Here is a 19,530-nt window from a genome sequence, read left to right as displayed (position 1 = left end):
CTAATGAAATAGCAACAATTCAGAGAAAAAAAAAAAATCTTAATAGGGGTATCCAGAAAAACAAAAAACGGGGTTTGGCGAACAAAGCCCTGTAGTTTATATTAAAAAAAAAAATAATAATAATAATAATAAAGCAATAATTGCAGTACTTGACAATAAGGCAAAAACATTTATCTCTGTCAGATTAAAGCAAATGGCACACTAGGAAAAAACAATCTAGCTAAGATAAGGAGGATTGGTTTGTAGTGAATAGTGAATATAAACATGACAAAATATTAGCGCTTCCATCCACAGTGAACAGATTCTGAGTTATACTCATTTCAAAATGAGTTCACCAATCCCAATAAACATCTAAATATCAGATAAAAGTTAAACATGAGCTTTAGGTCTCTGAATTAATAACTTTGATGATCTCCTATTTCACATAATATAAACAGTAATACTAAGTTTTTTAAAGAAAGATTTATTCATATAACAGTTGATATCCTGAAACAGACATAAAAATATGGTAAAGACATTCAATTTAATTATATGAATTAAAAAGACCTACAAATTTTGAACTTACATGGGGTGGGCTAACAGGGTACATTATGCCTATGCAAAGCTAAAATTATGGTGAGAGATTTTATGGAAATTATCCAATAAATTAAGATGAAGTGATGAATCCGGATCAGGTACAGTGGCATGAAAAAGTTTGGGCACCATAGCTTAAAATGTCTGTTACTGTGAATAGCTGAGTGAGCAGAAGATGAACTGATCACCAAAAAGGCATAAAGTTAAATAAAACAATTCTTTTCAGCATTTTATGCAAGGTTAGTATAAAAACATGTAATCTTGCTTAAAATATTAAAAATGTGTCATCTTTAACTTTGCCTTTTGGTGATCAGTTCATCTTCTGCTCACTGAACTATTCAAAGTAACAGACATTTTAAGCAAGGGTGTCCAAACTTTTGCATACCAATGTAATTAAAGAAAAATGTAATTACCACAGAAAATATTTATATTTTTATACTTTAAAGTAGTCAGATGATTATACATTTAAATGGGAAGTGGGCAGAGCACAGAAAAAAATATTCCTGAAAATGAGGACTACCCTGCAACATCCTAGACTGAACTGTCTGATTTTATAAATTAATTTAAAATTTGGAGTTAAATTGAACTCAGTATTGGGATACCTGCATGGATGCACTGAACACATAGCTGGAGGTGGAAGATGAGGGTGGTTTTCAATTGTCACAGTTTTTTTGACGTGGTCCTGGCTAATATCTTCATACATCTGATCTACTGTCAGAGGATGTCTATTCTGAAAAAGAATAATAAAAAAAATTGCCAAAAAAAAACCTGACAATGAAATTACATTAACTGTACATTCAAATTTAAAGTATCATTTTTATCAACAATGTGCAGTTTCTTTCTTAAGTAAAACTTTTGGATATTGTGCTAAATAAAAATTAACAATTAATAGTATATAGTGTAAACATTTTATAGTTGCAAACAAACTATAAATATATACAATAAAATAATCCAAAACAATGTCAGGATACTTTTTCTTAAAGAGAAAACATCATCTGTACTTGTTTGAAATGTCACTGCTTTTTAAGAGTACTGAACAAAGTTAATAATCTAACATTAAACATTAGAATAATTTCAGCAATTAGAAGCAAACCGATTTCCATGCATTTACCTCATCATAGCCAAATAACCAAAGCCGTGGAGTTTGATAATACTTGTCATAGGTAATGTACAAGTCATAAGTTCGAGTTTGCAAAATGGCATCTTCTCCTCCAGTATCTGCTTTAGGTTTGCAGGCCTCTACAATTTTACTTGTGTCTACTGCATCCTGAAATAACAAGAATTTACTGTTTTACAGTGTAATTGATATTTCCTAAATTCAAATTTTTAATTCCAGTTGATATAACATATGCAAAAAGTTCTTAGTATTAATAAATCATATGTAGATACTGAAAATTCTTAGTAAAGTATTTACTAACAACAAGCTCTCTTTATTTTCTGGTTTAAAAATGTCTACTCTCTTATTTTTTGCAATGGGCATTTTAGAACATAATACACTAATTTATATTATCAGAAATAAAATGCCAATAGCATGAATTTCATTATCCAAACACTACACATTTTAAAAAGATGTGAAGATAAAGATTTGCTGTACCCAAAAGAACAAGGTCTTAAATACACTAAATTTGTTGTGTAATGAATGCCATATATAGTGCAATTTAGAAATTAAATTTTAGAAAATAAAATTTTAGAAAAGACAATCTTTAAAAAAATCCCTAGATAAAAATACTTTGAATTATTTAATTCATAATAGCAGACTTATAATCTAAGCACAGAATAAAAATGAACTCATTTTTCTAAAGACACAATTCTCACTTTGCATGTTGATCTACATCCCTGTCCTCAACTATGGTCATGAGCTGTCGGTAAGTTGGGCTGATGCTCTGCGATATGGTGATAAGCTAAGCGATTCGTGAGAGCCTCAGAGTAGAGTTGCTGGTCCTTCAGAATGACAGGAGCCACAGGAGGTGCTTTCGGCATTCCGTAAGGATACTCCTGGGTGACTCCTCCTACTGCTGCTCCTGAAGCATTTACTAGAGCTGTACTAAATTAGATTCCAAGTTAGGTCCTGTCTCTCTGTGGTCTTAAAAGATCCCTGGGCATCCTTGTTAAAGAGTAGGGTGTATCCCAAAGTCCATGCTAAACTGTCCACCATGGCCTAGTCATTCTGGCCCACTAATCATCACCCGTCACTAATTACATCTCTCTCTTACCGCCAAAAAGCTAATATGTGGTGAGACTAATGACACAAAAATGGCTGCCATTGCATCATCCAGGTGGATGCTATATATTAGTGGTGGCTGAAGTGGTTCCCCACTCACTGATGCACTTTGAGTATTGAGAAAAGCGCTATATAAATGTAAAGAATCACTATTATTACAAAAAAAAAAGATTTTTATGAATTCTGAATTCACTGTTTTCTTTTAAACTGCTTGCAGATATTTGCAGTAATTAACAGTTTTTAAAAAACAATTCAGTCAAGTTCGCTTTAGTGTGTTCATGTAAATTTTAGGAGAAACACAAGATCACCGTGAAATTGTTACTAAGTCTAACCCATTAAAAAAAGAAACAACACACAAAAACTAAATATCTAAATGCATAATGCTTCTCTTGGTTTTCTTGGAATTGTCACTCTAGTAACTACCATTTCACATGACAATTCCCACTGATAAACCTCATATTTTCTGTCTGACCCACAGCATGTAAATAGAGCATTACATTGTATACCAGAGATGATCAGTGTCTAGTGTTTGGTTGTTAACTATGCTAATGACACTATATTGATGGATAAGATCAAAGCAATTACTTTAAAAGTATTTATCAAAGGACTGTTTCAAAATTATGTAAATTTGTTTTCCTTTATAAATGTAAATGTCTATATGGATAGAGTTGAGAACATAAAATTACAAGAATCCTTTTGTAAAAATGACTGAATAAAAAAAATAAACAAGAAACTCTTAAATTTGTAAATTGTAACAAAAGTGTATCTTTTCTTTTGTTGGTAAACAGTCACAATAATATGTCATACACAACAGACTACCTCAAAAATTAACATACCTCATCAACTTCCAATAGCCCACTCTCTTCATATTCTGAAAAAAATAATAATTTGAAAAAACTCAATAGGTATGATTCCTGCTCTTATTAAACATACAGTAATTGAAGTCTGGATCATTAATGCCTAAATGTCTAACCAGTACTGAACATTAGAAACTGTTAACCACTGTATATTAATGCTATGGATATAACTACATCAGTAAAAAGTATGCTCATTTGTTGTTTTATTATCAGGCACACAGTACCATCTGTATGGAATATGATTTATTTCTACATATGAATACAAACTGCTACACAGAGTAACTGAAACTTGTTTGTTAAATTTATGTAAAATTCTTACAAAAAATTCTATCATACATTATTCTTTGTACTTAGAGGATACAATCAAAACATAACTACATTATAAGGAAAAAATTTTCCCTTGGATGAAATACACTATATATAGTTTTTGAAAAGAGAAAATTGCAAACTGCCGCAGAATACAAAACTATTGCACTGCTTGGCTAATTCAGTTCTATAAAAATATTGAGATAATTGCCATTTAATGAAGTGTCATTTAAATGAACTCTCTCTGCAGGCCAAAAATAATCAAGTATGACAGGTTGTGTGTAAACAACAATCTAAAAATCTAACACATACAAACACTTACCTTCCATATCAGCTGCTTCACCCTCCTCATCATCATCTTCATCATCTACACAAGCTGTAGAACCAACTTTGAGATTATCCTGAAAATAAATAAAATGCAACAGCATAAGAGTATAATCCTTGCATTAGATGAATAAAATTATGTAGTGCAAAAATCAATTATTCTACGTTGGCATTACAATGATTTCAAGAGGAAAAAGAAAAAGACTGCTTTGAAATATCTAGTCAGAGAGAATGTACATTGCACTGATGTATGTGTGAACTAGAACAGTTATTAAACTAATAATTACTAAATGCAAAGAAATAAATGGGCAAAGCTTGGGACTAAATAACTTTAGCGTGTTATTGGTTTGGATAACTATAAACAGACCTTCAGAGTTTCTTTATAAAGAAATCCAGAAGTAAATAAGCAATATATTTTACTTTAAATTTCTGTCAAATTTAAATCATAAGTATTTTTCACTGATTTTGAGATACCAAATATGTTTAATACTACTTAAATGTTTGTCCAAAGTCATCTTCATAAATAACTAAAAAGAGAGTGAGAGAATGAGACGAAGGGAAAAAGGTAAGGAATCTATATATATAATTCACTAAGGCAAAGACACCCATGGAAAGCACGGCAGAAGGGGCGTGGATTCACTAAGCCGCCGACAAGTAAGACAATTATGGCGCACGCAGGAAGGAGCCACGCCCACCAACTCCAAGACCATTGGATACGACAACTCGCACAGCCACGCCCACCAACTCGGACGCGACAAAACAAAAAAACCGGCGTCATTTATATCCGTCTGTCGTAGAGGTCACATGCACCTCCAAGCCACGTTGACTGTTCATAAAGGCATGTTTCTCGCGGAGGTGAATCTCCATATGCAGCGTGTAAAACGGTTTGCAAGGGGTATCCCATGGGATCCTTAAAACGATCCTTTACAACTGAGGTTAAAACACAATGAAGTAAGCAGTCTTTAAAAACCGAGTTTTCGGTTACGACGCACGACCGCGTGCACCATAGCAAACTGTTTTACACGCTACATACAACAATTTGCATCCGTGACAAACATGCGTCTTCTTAGATGCTCCTGCAGGAACAGGAAAGACGTTTCTCTGCCCACCAATACTCCTTTTTCACCGGCCCACGTCTACCCTCGCTCTCTAGGCATTCACACTGCCTGCCCATGTGCCTGGACGCAAAAACTCACCGACCACCCGGTTAGTCCCTTTCATCTGTGCTTGAAGTTCACATGCACGTCTGAACCACATTGACTTTTCATTATTCTTTTCGGTTTCGACACCCGACTGCATCCACCATGAAAAACCATGCGAAAGGAGCAACTAAGCCCCACCTCGCTAGTACTGTGGTTGGGTTTCTTGGTGGATTATATATAGAAAAGCAGCCACAACAGCACAGAGCAATGAAAAGTCTACGTGAATCACAGGTGCATCTGGCCTGTGCAAAGACGACAACGACTCAAGTGCCGAGTTGAGGGTGGGCACACGAGCGGGCAGTGCATACTGAACGAGAAATTCAGTCACGGACGATTGTGTGTTGGTTCGTTCCGTGCATTGTTACAATGTTGCTTTTCTTGCTGATTTATTACATTACTGATTTTTCAAATGTTAATATTCTCCCTGTGCTTAAAAACATTAAAAAACCGGCCTGATTATGCGGCATATGGTACGCCGCGGTTTGGCTAGTATACACCATTCACTTTGCATCCTCATACAAAAACAAATGAAATGTGGAACTGTACCTTTATAGCTGCAGATAAAGGATTTTTTTTTTTAATAGTCTCATTTTATTTGAAAGTAAAAGTTGTACTTCCATGTTAAGGAGTGAAGATACATGATCTATGCAGTTACTTACAGATTGATCTAGCTCTAGGTAATGTGGTTTATGTGCAGAACAAAGTAACAGAAAACACTGCTTCTCATATTCTTGAATTTCCTCTTTTATCTGTATTGTTTGCCATTTTACACACTACTTGTGATTTTCAAAATCACATAACTTGCTTGATCCAGCAGGACTATACTATATCAGTCAACTTATACTAGTACTACTTCAAAATTTTTGGCACTGACAAATTCTTTAAACACTCTTTAAACCGATTGTTTTTCTTTATAAAGTCCTAATCAAGGGCATTTCATATTACATTTCTACAGTATTTTTGATCATGTAATTTTTCTAAAATACTAGGGGTTAACATTCATGGCATGCACTCATAAAGCAGTTTGCCAGACCCCAATTATAAATTTAAAAAATGGACCAGGACACGCTATAGTCATGTATCATTATAAGCAAGAAAAAAAAACAACGGTTGCACCCACTCCTTCCTGTAAGATCCAATATTAGACCATTACTCTAAATCTAAGATATGAAACCAACAAAGAAGAGGGCTGTGGAAGACTTTCTTTAATCTCGCTTCTCAGTTTCAAAAGATTTCAATCCACTGCTGCATAGAACCAACTTCAGTTTCACCTACAGCACTGTGCTGATGATGCATCCGCTGCTAAGCTAGTGAACGTCATCAGTAATGTCACCTAGGATCACTGAGCGTTTCTGATCTTTCGAACATCAGACACTCTCATTCAAGTGATGCAGTTGAGGGTAATCAAGCCCGAGCTTGAGCCCTAGCTGCAATCTCCAATGGATCTGCTCCCATATCCATGGTCACAGTAAGGTCTTCCATGAAGGTGCAGATGTCGGGTTGGCACATCCCAGATTTGGTTTTGGGATTCGGATTTTGGTTCAACTGATTTTATTACCAAGTAAATTGCAAGTGCAAACGAGATCAGTGAAATGGTGTAGCCCATGATGATTTCTACATCCAGTCTTTGCCACAAACAATTAAACCTGGGCTCATTGGACTACTTCTGTAATGTGCAGGTTTCTATTACACTATACTTAAAGTAAAGGTTCACATATATGACCTTATAAGAAAGCAGTAATTACCATGAAAAGTAGAAATGAGTGAGTTTATTTGAGATTATTTAAATGGCCAGTGACGTCTTGATAAAGTTAAAGTGTTCAAACAAATGTGCCTATCATGTAATACTATAGCTTATCACATGGCATGGTAAAGCAGAAAAGAAAAACACTTTTTATTGCGTTTTAGAGATTGAAAGTGACCCCCCCACCCTGAACTGAACTAATGGCTGGTTCTTCAGCTTGCTTGAAAGTAAACGTATTCAGTATAACAAATCACAATGAGCAACAGAACTGGGTGGTCAACTAGCCCCTATTAAGAGTTACATTATACCCAATATCATGGGCACTCAGTTCTAAACTGCATTGTGTACTCTGAATTGTACTGAACATCATAAAAGATAACCAAAATATTAAACATACTTTACTGTCCAGTGTTATCTCTCGCACTGCTTCTGTCACTCCAGACACCCCTGAAAAAATAACAAACAAATTAAATATAATGCGTTGTACCTGAGCACTTAGCGGTGAAATCCTAAAATCAGGAATAATTCTGTTAAAATACACATTACTTCAAATATCTGAACAACTGCATTAAACTGGTTAATATGTAATATATAACCCCAATTCCAAAAAAGTTGGGATGCTGTGTAAAATGTAAATAAACACAGAAAGCAATGACTTTTATATTCACAATTGAACATAGAAAACATTAAATGCTGAAAGTGAGACATTTAACTAGAATATTTCATGAAAAACATTAGCGCATTTTAGATTTAACGGCAGCAACACATCTCAAAAAAGTTGGAACTGAGTAACAAAAGGCTGGAAAAGTAAGCGGTACTTAAAAGAAACATCTGGAAGAACATTTTGCAACTAATTAGTCTAACTTGGTAACAGATCAGTGCCATGACTGGGTATAAAATGAGCACCTTAGACAGAAAGACTCTTTGAGGTAAAGATGGGCAGAGGTTCACCAATCTTCAAAAAACTGTCTAGAAATTGTGGAACAATTTCAGAATAATGTTCCTTAACATAAAGTTGTGAAGACGTTGAATATCTCCTTATCTACAGCTTATAATATCATCAAAAGATTCAAAGGGACAAGGCCAAAAATCAATATTGAATACCCGTGATCTTAGGGTCCTCATGCGACACTACATTAAAAATAGGAATTATTTTGTCATGCAAATCACAGCATAGACACAGGAACACTTCTAGAAATCAAAGTCTGTGAATACAGTTCACCATGCTATCCACAAATGATCCAGAAATGTCGCCATCTTCCCTGGGTCAAAGCTCATTTAAAATGGACAGAGGCAAAGTGGAAAACTGTTCTATGGTCAGATGAATCAACATTTGAATTTTTTTTTTGGAATACATGGATGCTATATCCTCCAGACTAAAGAGGCGGGGCACCATCCAGATTGTATCAGTGCTCAGTTCAAAAGCCTGCATATCTCATGTTATAGGGGTGCATTAGTGCTTATGGATTTGGCAGCCTATACATCTGGAAATGCACAATCAATGCTGAAAGGCAAATACAGGTTTTGGAGCAACATATGCTCCCATAAAGACAATGTCTTTTCAGGGAAGGCCAGACATATTTCAGCAAGACAATGCTAAGCCACATATTGCATCTATGACAACAGCATAGCTTTGTAGGAGGAAGAATCCAGGTGCTGAACTGACCTGCCTGCAGTCCACACCTTTCACCTATTGAAAACATCTGGTGCATCATGAAATGAAAAATATGACAAACACAATCCAGGACTGTTAAGCAGCTAGAATTCTATATCAGACAAGAATGGGACAATATTCCTCTCCCAAAAGTCCAGCAACTGGTCTCCTCAGTTCCCAGATGTTTATGGACTATTCTTAAAACAAGAGGGGCTGCTACACTGTGGTAAACATGGCCCCATTCCCTTATGAATTGTAATATATTATAAAAAATACCTATGCACACTAAAAAGAATAAAATGAAATTGTACACCCTACAAAAATGCAGGGACAGGGTTGAAAAGATGAGCTTACAAAGAGTAGATGCACTCAGTGGTCATATTGTTAGGTAAATATGGATGATAATGCAAAAAGCTTCCTCTTCCAAACAGCCAATCATGTCGCTGTATTTCAATACAGTATATGGTTAATAGTTCAACTTCTGGCTGTGTCCCCGATTATTGTAAAAAAAAGTGACAGCAAATAATCTTTTATCAGTTGTAGAGAAAAATAAAATTTCTGGGAGGGAATTAAAAAAAAAAAAAAAGATTTTCAAACTCAGTTCTGAAATCATACTACTAAGGAGTAACAGAGAGATATGCTTTTAAGTGCAGATGTTGGTGACTGTTTTGTGTTAGAGTACTGTTTGATTTAAGTATAACTTTTGATTTAACAGATACACTGGGATGGTATATCTGGATTGGCACTGGAATGATTAATCCCTACTCTGTGAAAAAGAAAATGGTTGGTTGTGATTGGGAACTACTTCAGTCATCATTACAACTGAGCACTGGTGTCATGCCTGAGGGTTCTATTCTGGGGCCAATTTGGTTTTCATTATATACAGAATGCAGTCATTCCTCCATATCATATGCATTTCTACGGTCATACCTTTCTGACTAATAATTTCAGAAAGCTAGAAGATTTTGGGGAATTTTTGATTTAGATGTAAATTTTGATCAGTGTGAGGGAAAAAAAACAACCAACTGGCAGTCTTTTTATCATCTTACAACAGATCTATGGTTCTCTCTTTTGGGCACACACACAAGATTACAAATGAGGTTATATGATTGTGCCTGTCTAAATTAGAACTTGGACTTGACTTCAGCTGGTTCAATTCAGCTGCTAGAATTCTTACTAAGACAAATCTATTGTCTCTTTACCTATTTGACAATGGCAGAATCAATTTTTACGATGTTCTTAATTACACACAAGCCTTTAAATGGCTTAGCTCCAAATTATCTTTCAAGGTTGCCGATTTTAAATCACGTTAATCATTTTATATTTTTCATTTTATTTTCAGCCTTCTGTTTGCTGTTCTTTTTTGTTTTACCATTTGTTTACTGCTCTATTTTTTATTGTTAGTTTTTCTTCCTGTTTTAAACTGTGAAACACTGCGTATTTTATTGAAAGGTGTCATACAAATAAAGCTCACTACTGTTATATATAATAACTATAACAATAATATATTTATTATATATTATATAAAAATGCAAGCATGTTCTAGAGGTTTAGTGATAATTCAAACAAATATTAGAATGTAAAAAACATAGTAAGATTGCTGATGCTAAATGTCATAGTTGGAGCATCTCAGAAGCAGATAATCTCCTAGGATTTTTCACAAACTACCCTACAGAATAGTGCAACATACAAAACACATTGTTAGTGTTTGGTGGACAAAGCTCCATGGTAATGAGAGATAACACAGGAGAATAAAAAAAACTCAAACAACAGTACTTTGACACTGGTGTAAATAGGGTAACTCTGAACAAAACATACAAAGTTCACGACTCTGAAATGGAGGACTACAGCAGAAGACCACCACGTAAGTCAGATACATTCAGAAAGATAAGGCCACAGTGGACTTGTGATCACAAAAACTGGGCAGCTGAAGATCGGACAAATGTGACCTGGTCAGACAAACCCCTTATGTATCCTTGTGATACAGTGAGTGAAGACGACTGTGGTGTGTGCAATTTTTAATAATTAGATAGTGCTCAGGCTACAGACTGGCACTGGTGTATGTGGTAGCGTGGCGGAGAGGCTACAGAGTTTTGATGGGGAGATTGGGAAGACAGGCATTCAACTGACAAATGTGCTGTGGCCAATTTGCTTGTTAGTGCTCAGAAGATCAAGAAGGCAGCAACTGCACCCGACTGAAGTACAAGAGATGAGCCAAAGCAGAAAATATGGAGGAAAGAAAAAGCAATCAGAGGTTAAAACGAAAACAAAATAATGGCAGGATGAGAAGGGAGCCAGTGCAATTGTGGAGAGAAGGCAGGCAGTCAGGGATGTGTGCCATGCAGATGAGTATGTGGCCAGTGCTTGAGAGGGCAGAGAGTGGGAGCGACCTACCACTCCAAGTGGCTCCACACAGAAGTCTGTTGGACCGTGGCTTATGGGAGAAAAGACTAAGACTTGGTGCAATGCCTCATAGATGTCGAAGGACTGGTGGCGATAACCTGAGCCTGATTTAAAGATGGACTATTTTTGGCAGTGGACGACCCCTCATGCTGTGATAATGGGAGACAGTGAGCCGAGAAGACATCTGATTTAGAGAGAATCATGGAGGCTCACATATGTTTTTAATGATTAGTAAGACTCTGCCTGGGATTTTAACCTTGTTTTTACTGTGACCTAACCTCCATGAGAAAATCTGTTTTCACTTGGTTATTTATTTAATTATGAAGGATGGGAAACAGCATGTCTACACTTTAAGAATTTGAACCCCTGGTGTTTTTGTTTAACTATTTTTTTAATAAAAGCACAAATGCACTTTGCATCAACCATTGTCTGTTAAGTGCCCTGACTGCACAACTCATCCTGGTCATGTTATTGGCAGTTCTGGGAGCAAGAAGTCTCAGGACTGCCAGAACAAACATGGTCATCAAAATACTGCAATATGCAAGCAACTGTGTCAGAATCCAGTACAAACAGCAATAACCCACCCTGCCTTCTGTCAGTGGCAAAGGCTGATGGTGGTATTATAATGGGGAATGTATTTTAGGCATCTTAATATTAACTGAAGGCTATACATATGCCTGCCATTTAGGGATGTGCAATATTTTTGAAGTTCACATTGTTTCACATATGGCTGCAACTAAGCACATGTTGCAGCATTTGTCAATATTATTATGATGATTTAAAGGTGATTTATTACAGGTTTGTTTAAAAATGCAACAAATGACAATGCCATATTGGCAAAAAAACTCTAAAATTTGATCTCCATCATAACCCTAATTGATTTGAACCAATGTCTACAACAGGAAACTAGAAGCTTTTTTTTTTTTAGAAGTTAGAAATTACTTATATTCTCTCGAAACACACTGCATCCTCAGTTGTTCTCCGTTTACCATTTTCTAAATATAAACAGTAACTCAACATGCTCTATAGAAAAAAAAATTGTACTCCTTTGTGTTTGGTTGTGGTTTTGCTATAGAAAGGTATATTTTCCCTTTCCTTATGTATGCAAACAACATGCTGCAAAAAGCACATAAAGTTGACTGTTGATTGGTATTGTAAGTTTGCAATGTATGCGATGCAATGGGCATGCATTAATATTATTGCCTTATCTTAATTGTTTTTGTTTTCTTGTAACTTCTTGTGAGGCAGTTTGACCTACAAAGTTGCATGAAAATCTGCTATATAAATAAATGTGGTTGTTGTAATCAGTGTGCTCTGGAGGCATACGTAATAAAGTGGCCACTGAGTGTATGAATATGCAGTGTAAAATCCTTTAACCCTCATGCACCATTTAAACAAAAATAAAACTTACTGTAAAAATGATTTAAAAGTCATTCATACAAATTGAATATGATTATATGCATAGCTATAAAATCTATTTTCACAATAATATCAAATATATATTAGAGAAAAAAAATGTCACCTGCATTATGGAAGGTGTCCACCCAGCCCCCATCTCCATCATCTTCTTCTATAATAGCTTCTTGCTCATCTGAGTATTCCATTTGTTTACAACGTTTATAACACGGAACTTTAAAGAGATAAAATAAATAGGATATTCTTTCAAACATCAGTAATAGGGTAGTGGATATATTTTGTAAACTACATATCATTTACAGTGTCCAGAGAAAATAATGCATGACACAATAAGGAAATAAGTAAGTCAGAATTAGTTTAAAGATGTTGGCACAATCTTTACCAATTACTTCAAAAATGTAGATGTATGGTTGCTTCCCATACAATTGCTTTGTAGTATTTATATTTGCATTATTACAATTAATGTACAATTAAACTAGTATGAGAATTAAAATGGCAAACAGGCATATTAGGTTGTGTCACTTAGGTATAACTTGTTTTAGATTTGAAAGAAACAAAAAATCCCTTTCTTTTGGGTAAAAGATGTGGAGATATCAACTCATCAGCTGCTATATGTATTTCATGACAGAAAAAGCTGACAGGCATCTAGATGCACATTTTCTACTACAGCCCGGAACGCTCACAAGCCCCAAAACATCATTAGGAAAGAACATCACTGTAAAATCAGTGAAGTACGGAAGCTCTGACCCAAACAGTGAAAAAAATATGTGATAACTCTTATCTATACTAATAAAAGGCAAAGCCCTCACTGACTGACTCACTCACTCACTGACTGACTGACTCATCACTAATTCTCCAACTTCCCATGTAGGTAGAAGGCTGAAATTTGGCAGGCTCATTCCTTACTGCTTACTTACAAAAGTTAGGCAGGTTTCATTTTGAGATTCTATGCGTAACGGTCATAACTGGAACCTACTTATGTACATATATATGGCCATAGCCTGCAGCTCGGTCGCCGTGTGAGGCGGATTTGCGTCCCTCATCGTCACGCTTCCCATGTAATTGAGTGCCTGCCCATATAAGGCCATCCGTCAGCGGCAATCCAATAGACACGCTGCCGCTAAATATTCACGGGTGAAGGACTGTGCTTATGCAAACGAAGATGAGATGGTCAGGTAAAGCCGTGGACATCGCAAAATCGCACAAGAGAGCGGCTCACATGAACTGACTGTGAACGCAGTATGTAGAGAACAAGGAAGAGCTCCAAAGAGCGCTGAACAAAAAACACATTACACAATTGAGAAGGCAGCAAAAGAATATGAACCAAGTGACGCATACAAGCATAATCATGAGTGCAGCTACTGCGGAAATAAAGCAAGGTTTTAAATTAAGTTTATAGACACGCTGCCGCTGGCGTTTGTCATGCCTACGACGAATACGATATTCGCGAGATACAAGTTTAAGAAGAAGATGCAGGGTATAAATGAGACTTTGGATCACTTTGTAAGGGAGTTAAACTTGCGGGTGAAGGACTGTGCTTATGGAAACGCATAGGAAAGCAAGGTGTAAAGCTTAAGTTTAAATTAAGTTCATAGACACGCTGCTGCTGGTGTTTGTCATGCTTAAGACGAATACGATATTCGCAAGATACAAGTGAAGGACTGTGCTTATGCAAACAAATAGAAACCAAATGTTACGTTATTTTTAAAATGTTTCCTTTTCTTTTTCATAACTTCTTTAACACACTTCTTCTCCGCTGCGAAGCGCAGATATTTTGCTAGTCTTGTATAATGAAATCCTTTTACATACACAAGATATTTTCATGTACATAAGGGATACTTTTACATATATGTAAAGATACTTTCATTTGCGCACAAGATAAAGTTAGATTAAAAAAAAAAAAAATTACAAGTGTGTTTTGGGGCTACCAATTATGAATTTACCAAGGCTATTACGCTTCAGTATGACATCACTTCCATTACTTATAATGCAGTGATAGAAAAAGAAAATGGGTGGGTTTTTATTTATTAAAGGAGTATAAAATGATTTAGGTACTTACCATGTTTCCCCAAAAATTGGACCTACTCCGAAAATAAGCCCTAGTATGATTTTCTGGCTGCTCTGTAATATAGGCCCTACCCCAAAAATAAGCCCTAGTCAAGATCGTCAGCTGAAAAGTATGGCACCTAAGGCCAGGTTTATACTTTGCACGATGCGATGTGTGTGCCCGAAACATCCGTTAAATTCCGAGGACACCTTGCCACAATATCTCTGAAAAGGATGTTTAATGATTACATCCATCAATTTGGGGATGCACCTATTCCAGCAGAATCGGCGCAAGACAGAAACAAAATCTCTGGACGGGGCATCAGCTCATCACAAGGTGAACAGAAGCGCACACATACACTGGTGTAATTGTAGCTTCACCAAATCCCCAAACCTTCATGATTTTGAATGGAAAACCGAGCACACTGTGGAAACCCACCAGGAAAACATGCAAACTCCAGGTAAGAATCACAAGGGACGTGACTCTCTGTGAGACAGCAGTGCTACCGCTCTCCTACTGTGCCACCCCATATGTGTAACTATTAGCAGTATTCATTATTTAAACAAAGTTAACGATTTATTTGTAAAATGTAACACATATTTTTTAATGCAATTCATCATGAAAGTGATATCAAGTATAAATCTAAGAATTCTAAATGTGCAGAGAGCTGGAATATTATAAATTTAATGTGTTCTGTGTGGCGATACTGCTGTCAGGTCAGGAGGAAGCAATTTAACAACTGGGTCGGTTTTAAGATGACGTTTATGACGGTCTGCTTTAATGATAAACTACGAGGATAAAGCCGAAATTTCATCATAAAATAATTTGTATTATGCCCTTTTTTTTCACTCTGTGGCTCAAATATGCCGCCATAAATTCTGATGGTATTGTAAAAGTACAAAAAAAAAAAAGACGGCACAGAAGATGAATAAAGATGATAAAATGTATCGTCTCATTACTTTGGGAATTATGAAACATTTGAATATCAAAGCACCACGAATGCATTTGTGTGTCGGCATTTTGCTTCACCACATCGAATCATTCATCAAACATCAAACCACGCACATTGATCCTGGAGGATCCTAAAAGTGGCTGGAGTAGCAAGAAATTCAGACAGAAATTCAGGGTTTGACTGTGGAGAGTTATGACGATATTCCAGAAGAAGATGACATGACTGTATTTGGATAAATGTATCTTGATGTACATGAATAAATATGATATCCCCTGAAAATTATCCCTAGTGCATCTTTTGGAGCAAAAATTAATATAAGGACCTGTCTTATTTTCGGAGAAACACGGTACTTTATTTTTACAGTTCAGTTTACACACACATACGATGAGGGGACATGGTGTATTTTTTTTCTTTCTCGAAGACAACTTACACATATATATATATATATATATACATACATATATAAAAAATATATATATATATATATATATATATATATATATATATATATATATATATATATATATATATATATATATATATATATATATATATATATATATATATATATATATATATATACACTAGTCAACCCGCCGCATAATCAGCCCGCTTTTTAAGCAAAGAGGAAAAAATAAACATTTGAAAAATCCGTAATTTAATAAACCACCAACAAAAGTAACATTGCAACAATGCACGCTACAAAGCAACATACAATTGTCCGTGACTGAAAACCGGAGGTGCGCCTTCTCCTTCCAAAGCGAAGGACGGGGTTGAACAGCGCTCGTTCAGTACGCACTGCCGCTTATGTGCCGCCCCAACTCCCTACCTGAGTCGCTTTCGTCTGTGTACAGTCCACACGCACCTGTGAGTCACGTTGACTGTTAATTTTCCAAACATCGCCTCAGTCGGTTTCCACGTTGACTTTTCATTGTTCTTTGCGGTTCTGGGTGCTTTTTTATATATAATCCACCAAGTCACCCGACCGGGGGAGATTTACAAAGGGCAGGAACATAATCAGTGCGAGCGTATGACCCGCACGCACTGGGAATTTCGTTCGTGGGGAACAATTGCAAGCCACGGTCTGCATCACGAATGGGGTTCAACGGCTTACCCACGCCGGGTAGACGCGTTGATCCATTCAGTGTAGCGCGTGCAGTACCGGACATACAAGTGCATCACAGACCTGTTAATGCTCAATCTCACGTGGCTGAAAGCCACTTGTCCCTATAAGAATTTGGACACCGACCGCTGTTGGGTCGTGTAACTATTTAGCAGGCGGGAGTCTCGTTCGTTTTCGGAAGTAAGCATCCAAATCGCTCCACTAAGAACTGCCATGCACCAACCACCCACAGAATCGAGAAAGAGCTGTCAATCCACTCCTTGTCCGGGCTGGGTGAGGTTTCCTGTGTTGAGTCAAATGAAGCGAAAGGCTCCACATCTGGTGGTGCCCTTCCGTCAATTCCTTTAAGTTTCAGCTTTGTAACCATACTCCCCCCGAACCCAAAGACTTTGGTTACCTGGTTGGCTGCCCGGCGGGTCATGGGAATGACGCCGGATCGCCTGTTGCGGGGCCTGCATTGGTGAATCAGGTGAGACGGTAATGAAACAGAGGCACAGGGCTTATTGGTTTTTAAAGACTGCCTACTTCATTGGGTTTTAACCAATGCACGGAACGAACCAACACACAATCGTCTGTGCGGCGCACAGGGTGGAAAGGGAGGAGAGGAGGACGACGACATCCACTCCGCTCCCTCCGTCATGCTAGTCTGCTGATTTCGTTCAGTATACACCGCCTGCTCAAGTGCCCACCTCCAACTCGTCACTCGAGGCGTTGTCGTCTTTGTACAGTGCAGATGCACCTGTGAGGCTAGGGTTGCCACCCGTCGTTTAAAATCTGGAATCGTCCGTATTTGAGAATGAAATTGCGTTCCGTGGTCTTGGCCCCAAGGGATGTGGCCCCCGCTGCAGTATGCGTCCCTTATTTGTTTGTATTAAAAGTGGTAACCCTACCTGTGACTTCACGAATACTTTTCATTACACTGAGCGGTTTTGGCTGCCTTTCTATATATAATCCACCAAGACACCCGACCACGGGGGGGTGTGTGTACAAAGTGCAGGAGCATAAGAGGCGCATGTTTGTCGCGGATGCGAATTGCTGTATGTAGCGTGTAAAACAGTTTGCTATGAGCAACAGTTTCGTCAATGACATTTCTCCAAAAAACCCGACTGACAGAAACAAACAGTTACCTGAAGCAGGAATTTCTATAACATTGAAAAAAAGTGTTGTTTCCATGAAATACATTTGAAGCGGTAGCCATGGAGGGCAAAAGAATAGTCAACGTGGCTCACAGCTGGGTTTGGACCGCAGCACAGACCAAAGCGGTAGAGTATGTGTTTGATGAGCTGTTTGATTTGGCGGGCAGTGGTCTGAGGTGCGTTCCTGAGCACGTGGGAGGAGGGGTAGAGTTTGTGGGCGGGCCGTTGTTCCTTTCGCATGGTTTTTCATGGTGGACGCGGTTGGTGTCGAAACCGAAAAGAATAATGAAAAGTCATCGTGGCTTAGATGTGCATGTGGACTCCTTGCACAGACGAAAGGGGCTAACTGGGTGGTCGGTGAGTTTTTGCGTCAGGGCACATGGGTAGGCAGTGTGAATGCATAGAGTGCGAGGGTAGACGCGGGCCGGTGAGAAAGGAGTGTTGGTGGGCAGGAAAACGTCTTCCGTGTTCCTGCAGGAGCATCTAAGAAGACGCATGTTTGTCTATGGTGCAAGCGGCCATGCGTTGTAACCGAAAACTCGTAGACTGCTTACTTCATTGTGTTTTAACCTCAGTTGTAAAGGAATGTTTTAAGGATCCCATGGGATACCCCTCGCAAACCGTTTCGCACGCTGCATATGGCGATTCACCTCCGCGAGAAACATGCCTCTATGAACAGTCAACGTAGCTCGGAGGTGCATGACATGAACATGGCATTAACCTGACCTGCACCGCATGTGGCCTCCACGACAGACGAATATAAATGACGCCACTTTTCTGTGTCCTCGCGTCCGACTTGGTGGGCGTGGCCCTGCGAGTTGTCGTCATATCCAATGGTCTTGGAGTTGGTGGGCGTGGCTCCTTCCTGCGTGCGCCATAGGTGTCTCACTAGTCGGCTTAGTGAATCCACGCCCCTTCCGGCGTGCTTTTCATGGTTTTCTTGCCTTAGTGAATTATATACACATATATATATATACACACATATATATATACACACATATATATATATATATATATATATACACACACACACACACATATATATATATATATATATATATATATATATATATATATATATATATATATATATATATATATATATATATATATATATATATATATATATATATATATATATATATATATATATATATATATATATATATATATATATATACTAATAAACGGCAAAGCCCTCACTGACTGACTCACTCACTCACTCACTCACTCACTCACTCACTCACTCACTCACTCACCACTAATTCTCCAACTTCCCGTGTAGGTAGAAGGCTGAAATTTGGTAGGGTTATTCCTTATAGCTTCCTTACAAAAGTTGGGCAGGTTTCATATCGAAATTCTACACGTAATGGTCATAACTGGAAGCTGTTTTTCTCCATTTACTGTAATGGAGATGAGCTTGAAATCCGTGGGGGCGGAGTTTCGTGTGACATCACGCCTTCCACGTAATCACGCAGTATGTAGAAAACCAGGAAGAGGCCCAAAAAGCGCTGAAGAAAACATGCATTATATAATTGAGAAGGCAGCGAAACAATAAGAAGCGAGCAAGTG

General features: G+C 37.4%; 1 protein-coding gene across 1 annotated transcript in view; it reads right to left on the bottom strand.

Moving 5' to 3' along the window:
* atg3 (autophagy related 3) overlaps window positions 1-19,530 on the bottom strand; it is a 55,361-nt gene that overhangs the window by 8,278 nt on the left and 27,553 nt on the right. Inside the window, exons 5-10 of the mRNA XM_039745164.1 lie at window positions 12,807-12,914; window positions 7,625-7,674; window positions 4,280-4,358; window positions 3,631-3,665; window positions 1,685-1,840; window positions 1,176-1,303 (exon numbers count right to left, since the gene is read on the bottom strand). Coding sequence (XP_039601098.1) covers window positions 1,176-1,303; window positions 1,685-1,840; window positions 3,631-3,665; window positions 4,280-4,358; window positions 7,625-7,674; window positions 12,807-12,914 — 556 coding nt within the window. The remainder of the gene's footprint in view (window positions 1-1,175; window positions 1,304-1,684; window positions 1,841-3,630; window positions 3,666-4,279; window positions 4,359-7,624; window positions 7,675-12,806; window positions 12,915-19,530) is intronic.

Source organism: Polypterus senegalus, chromosome 2 (genome assembly GCF_016835505.1).
Source record: "Polypterus senegalus isolate Bchr_013 chromosome 2, ASM1683550v1, whole genome shotgun sequence".
NCBI lineage: Eukaryota > Metazoa > Chordata > Cladistia > Polypteriformes > Polypteridae > Polypterus > Polypterus senegalus.
Note: the sequence above shows the minus strand (reverse complement) of the source record. Positions and strands in the feature narration are given on the sequence as shown.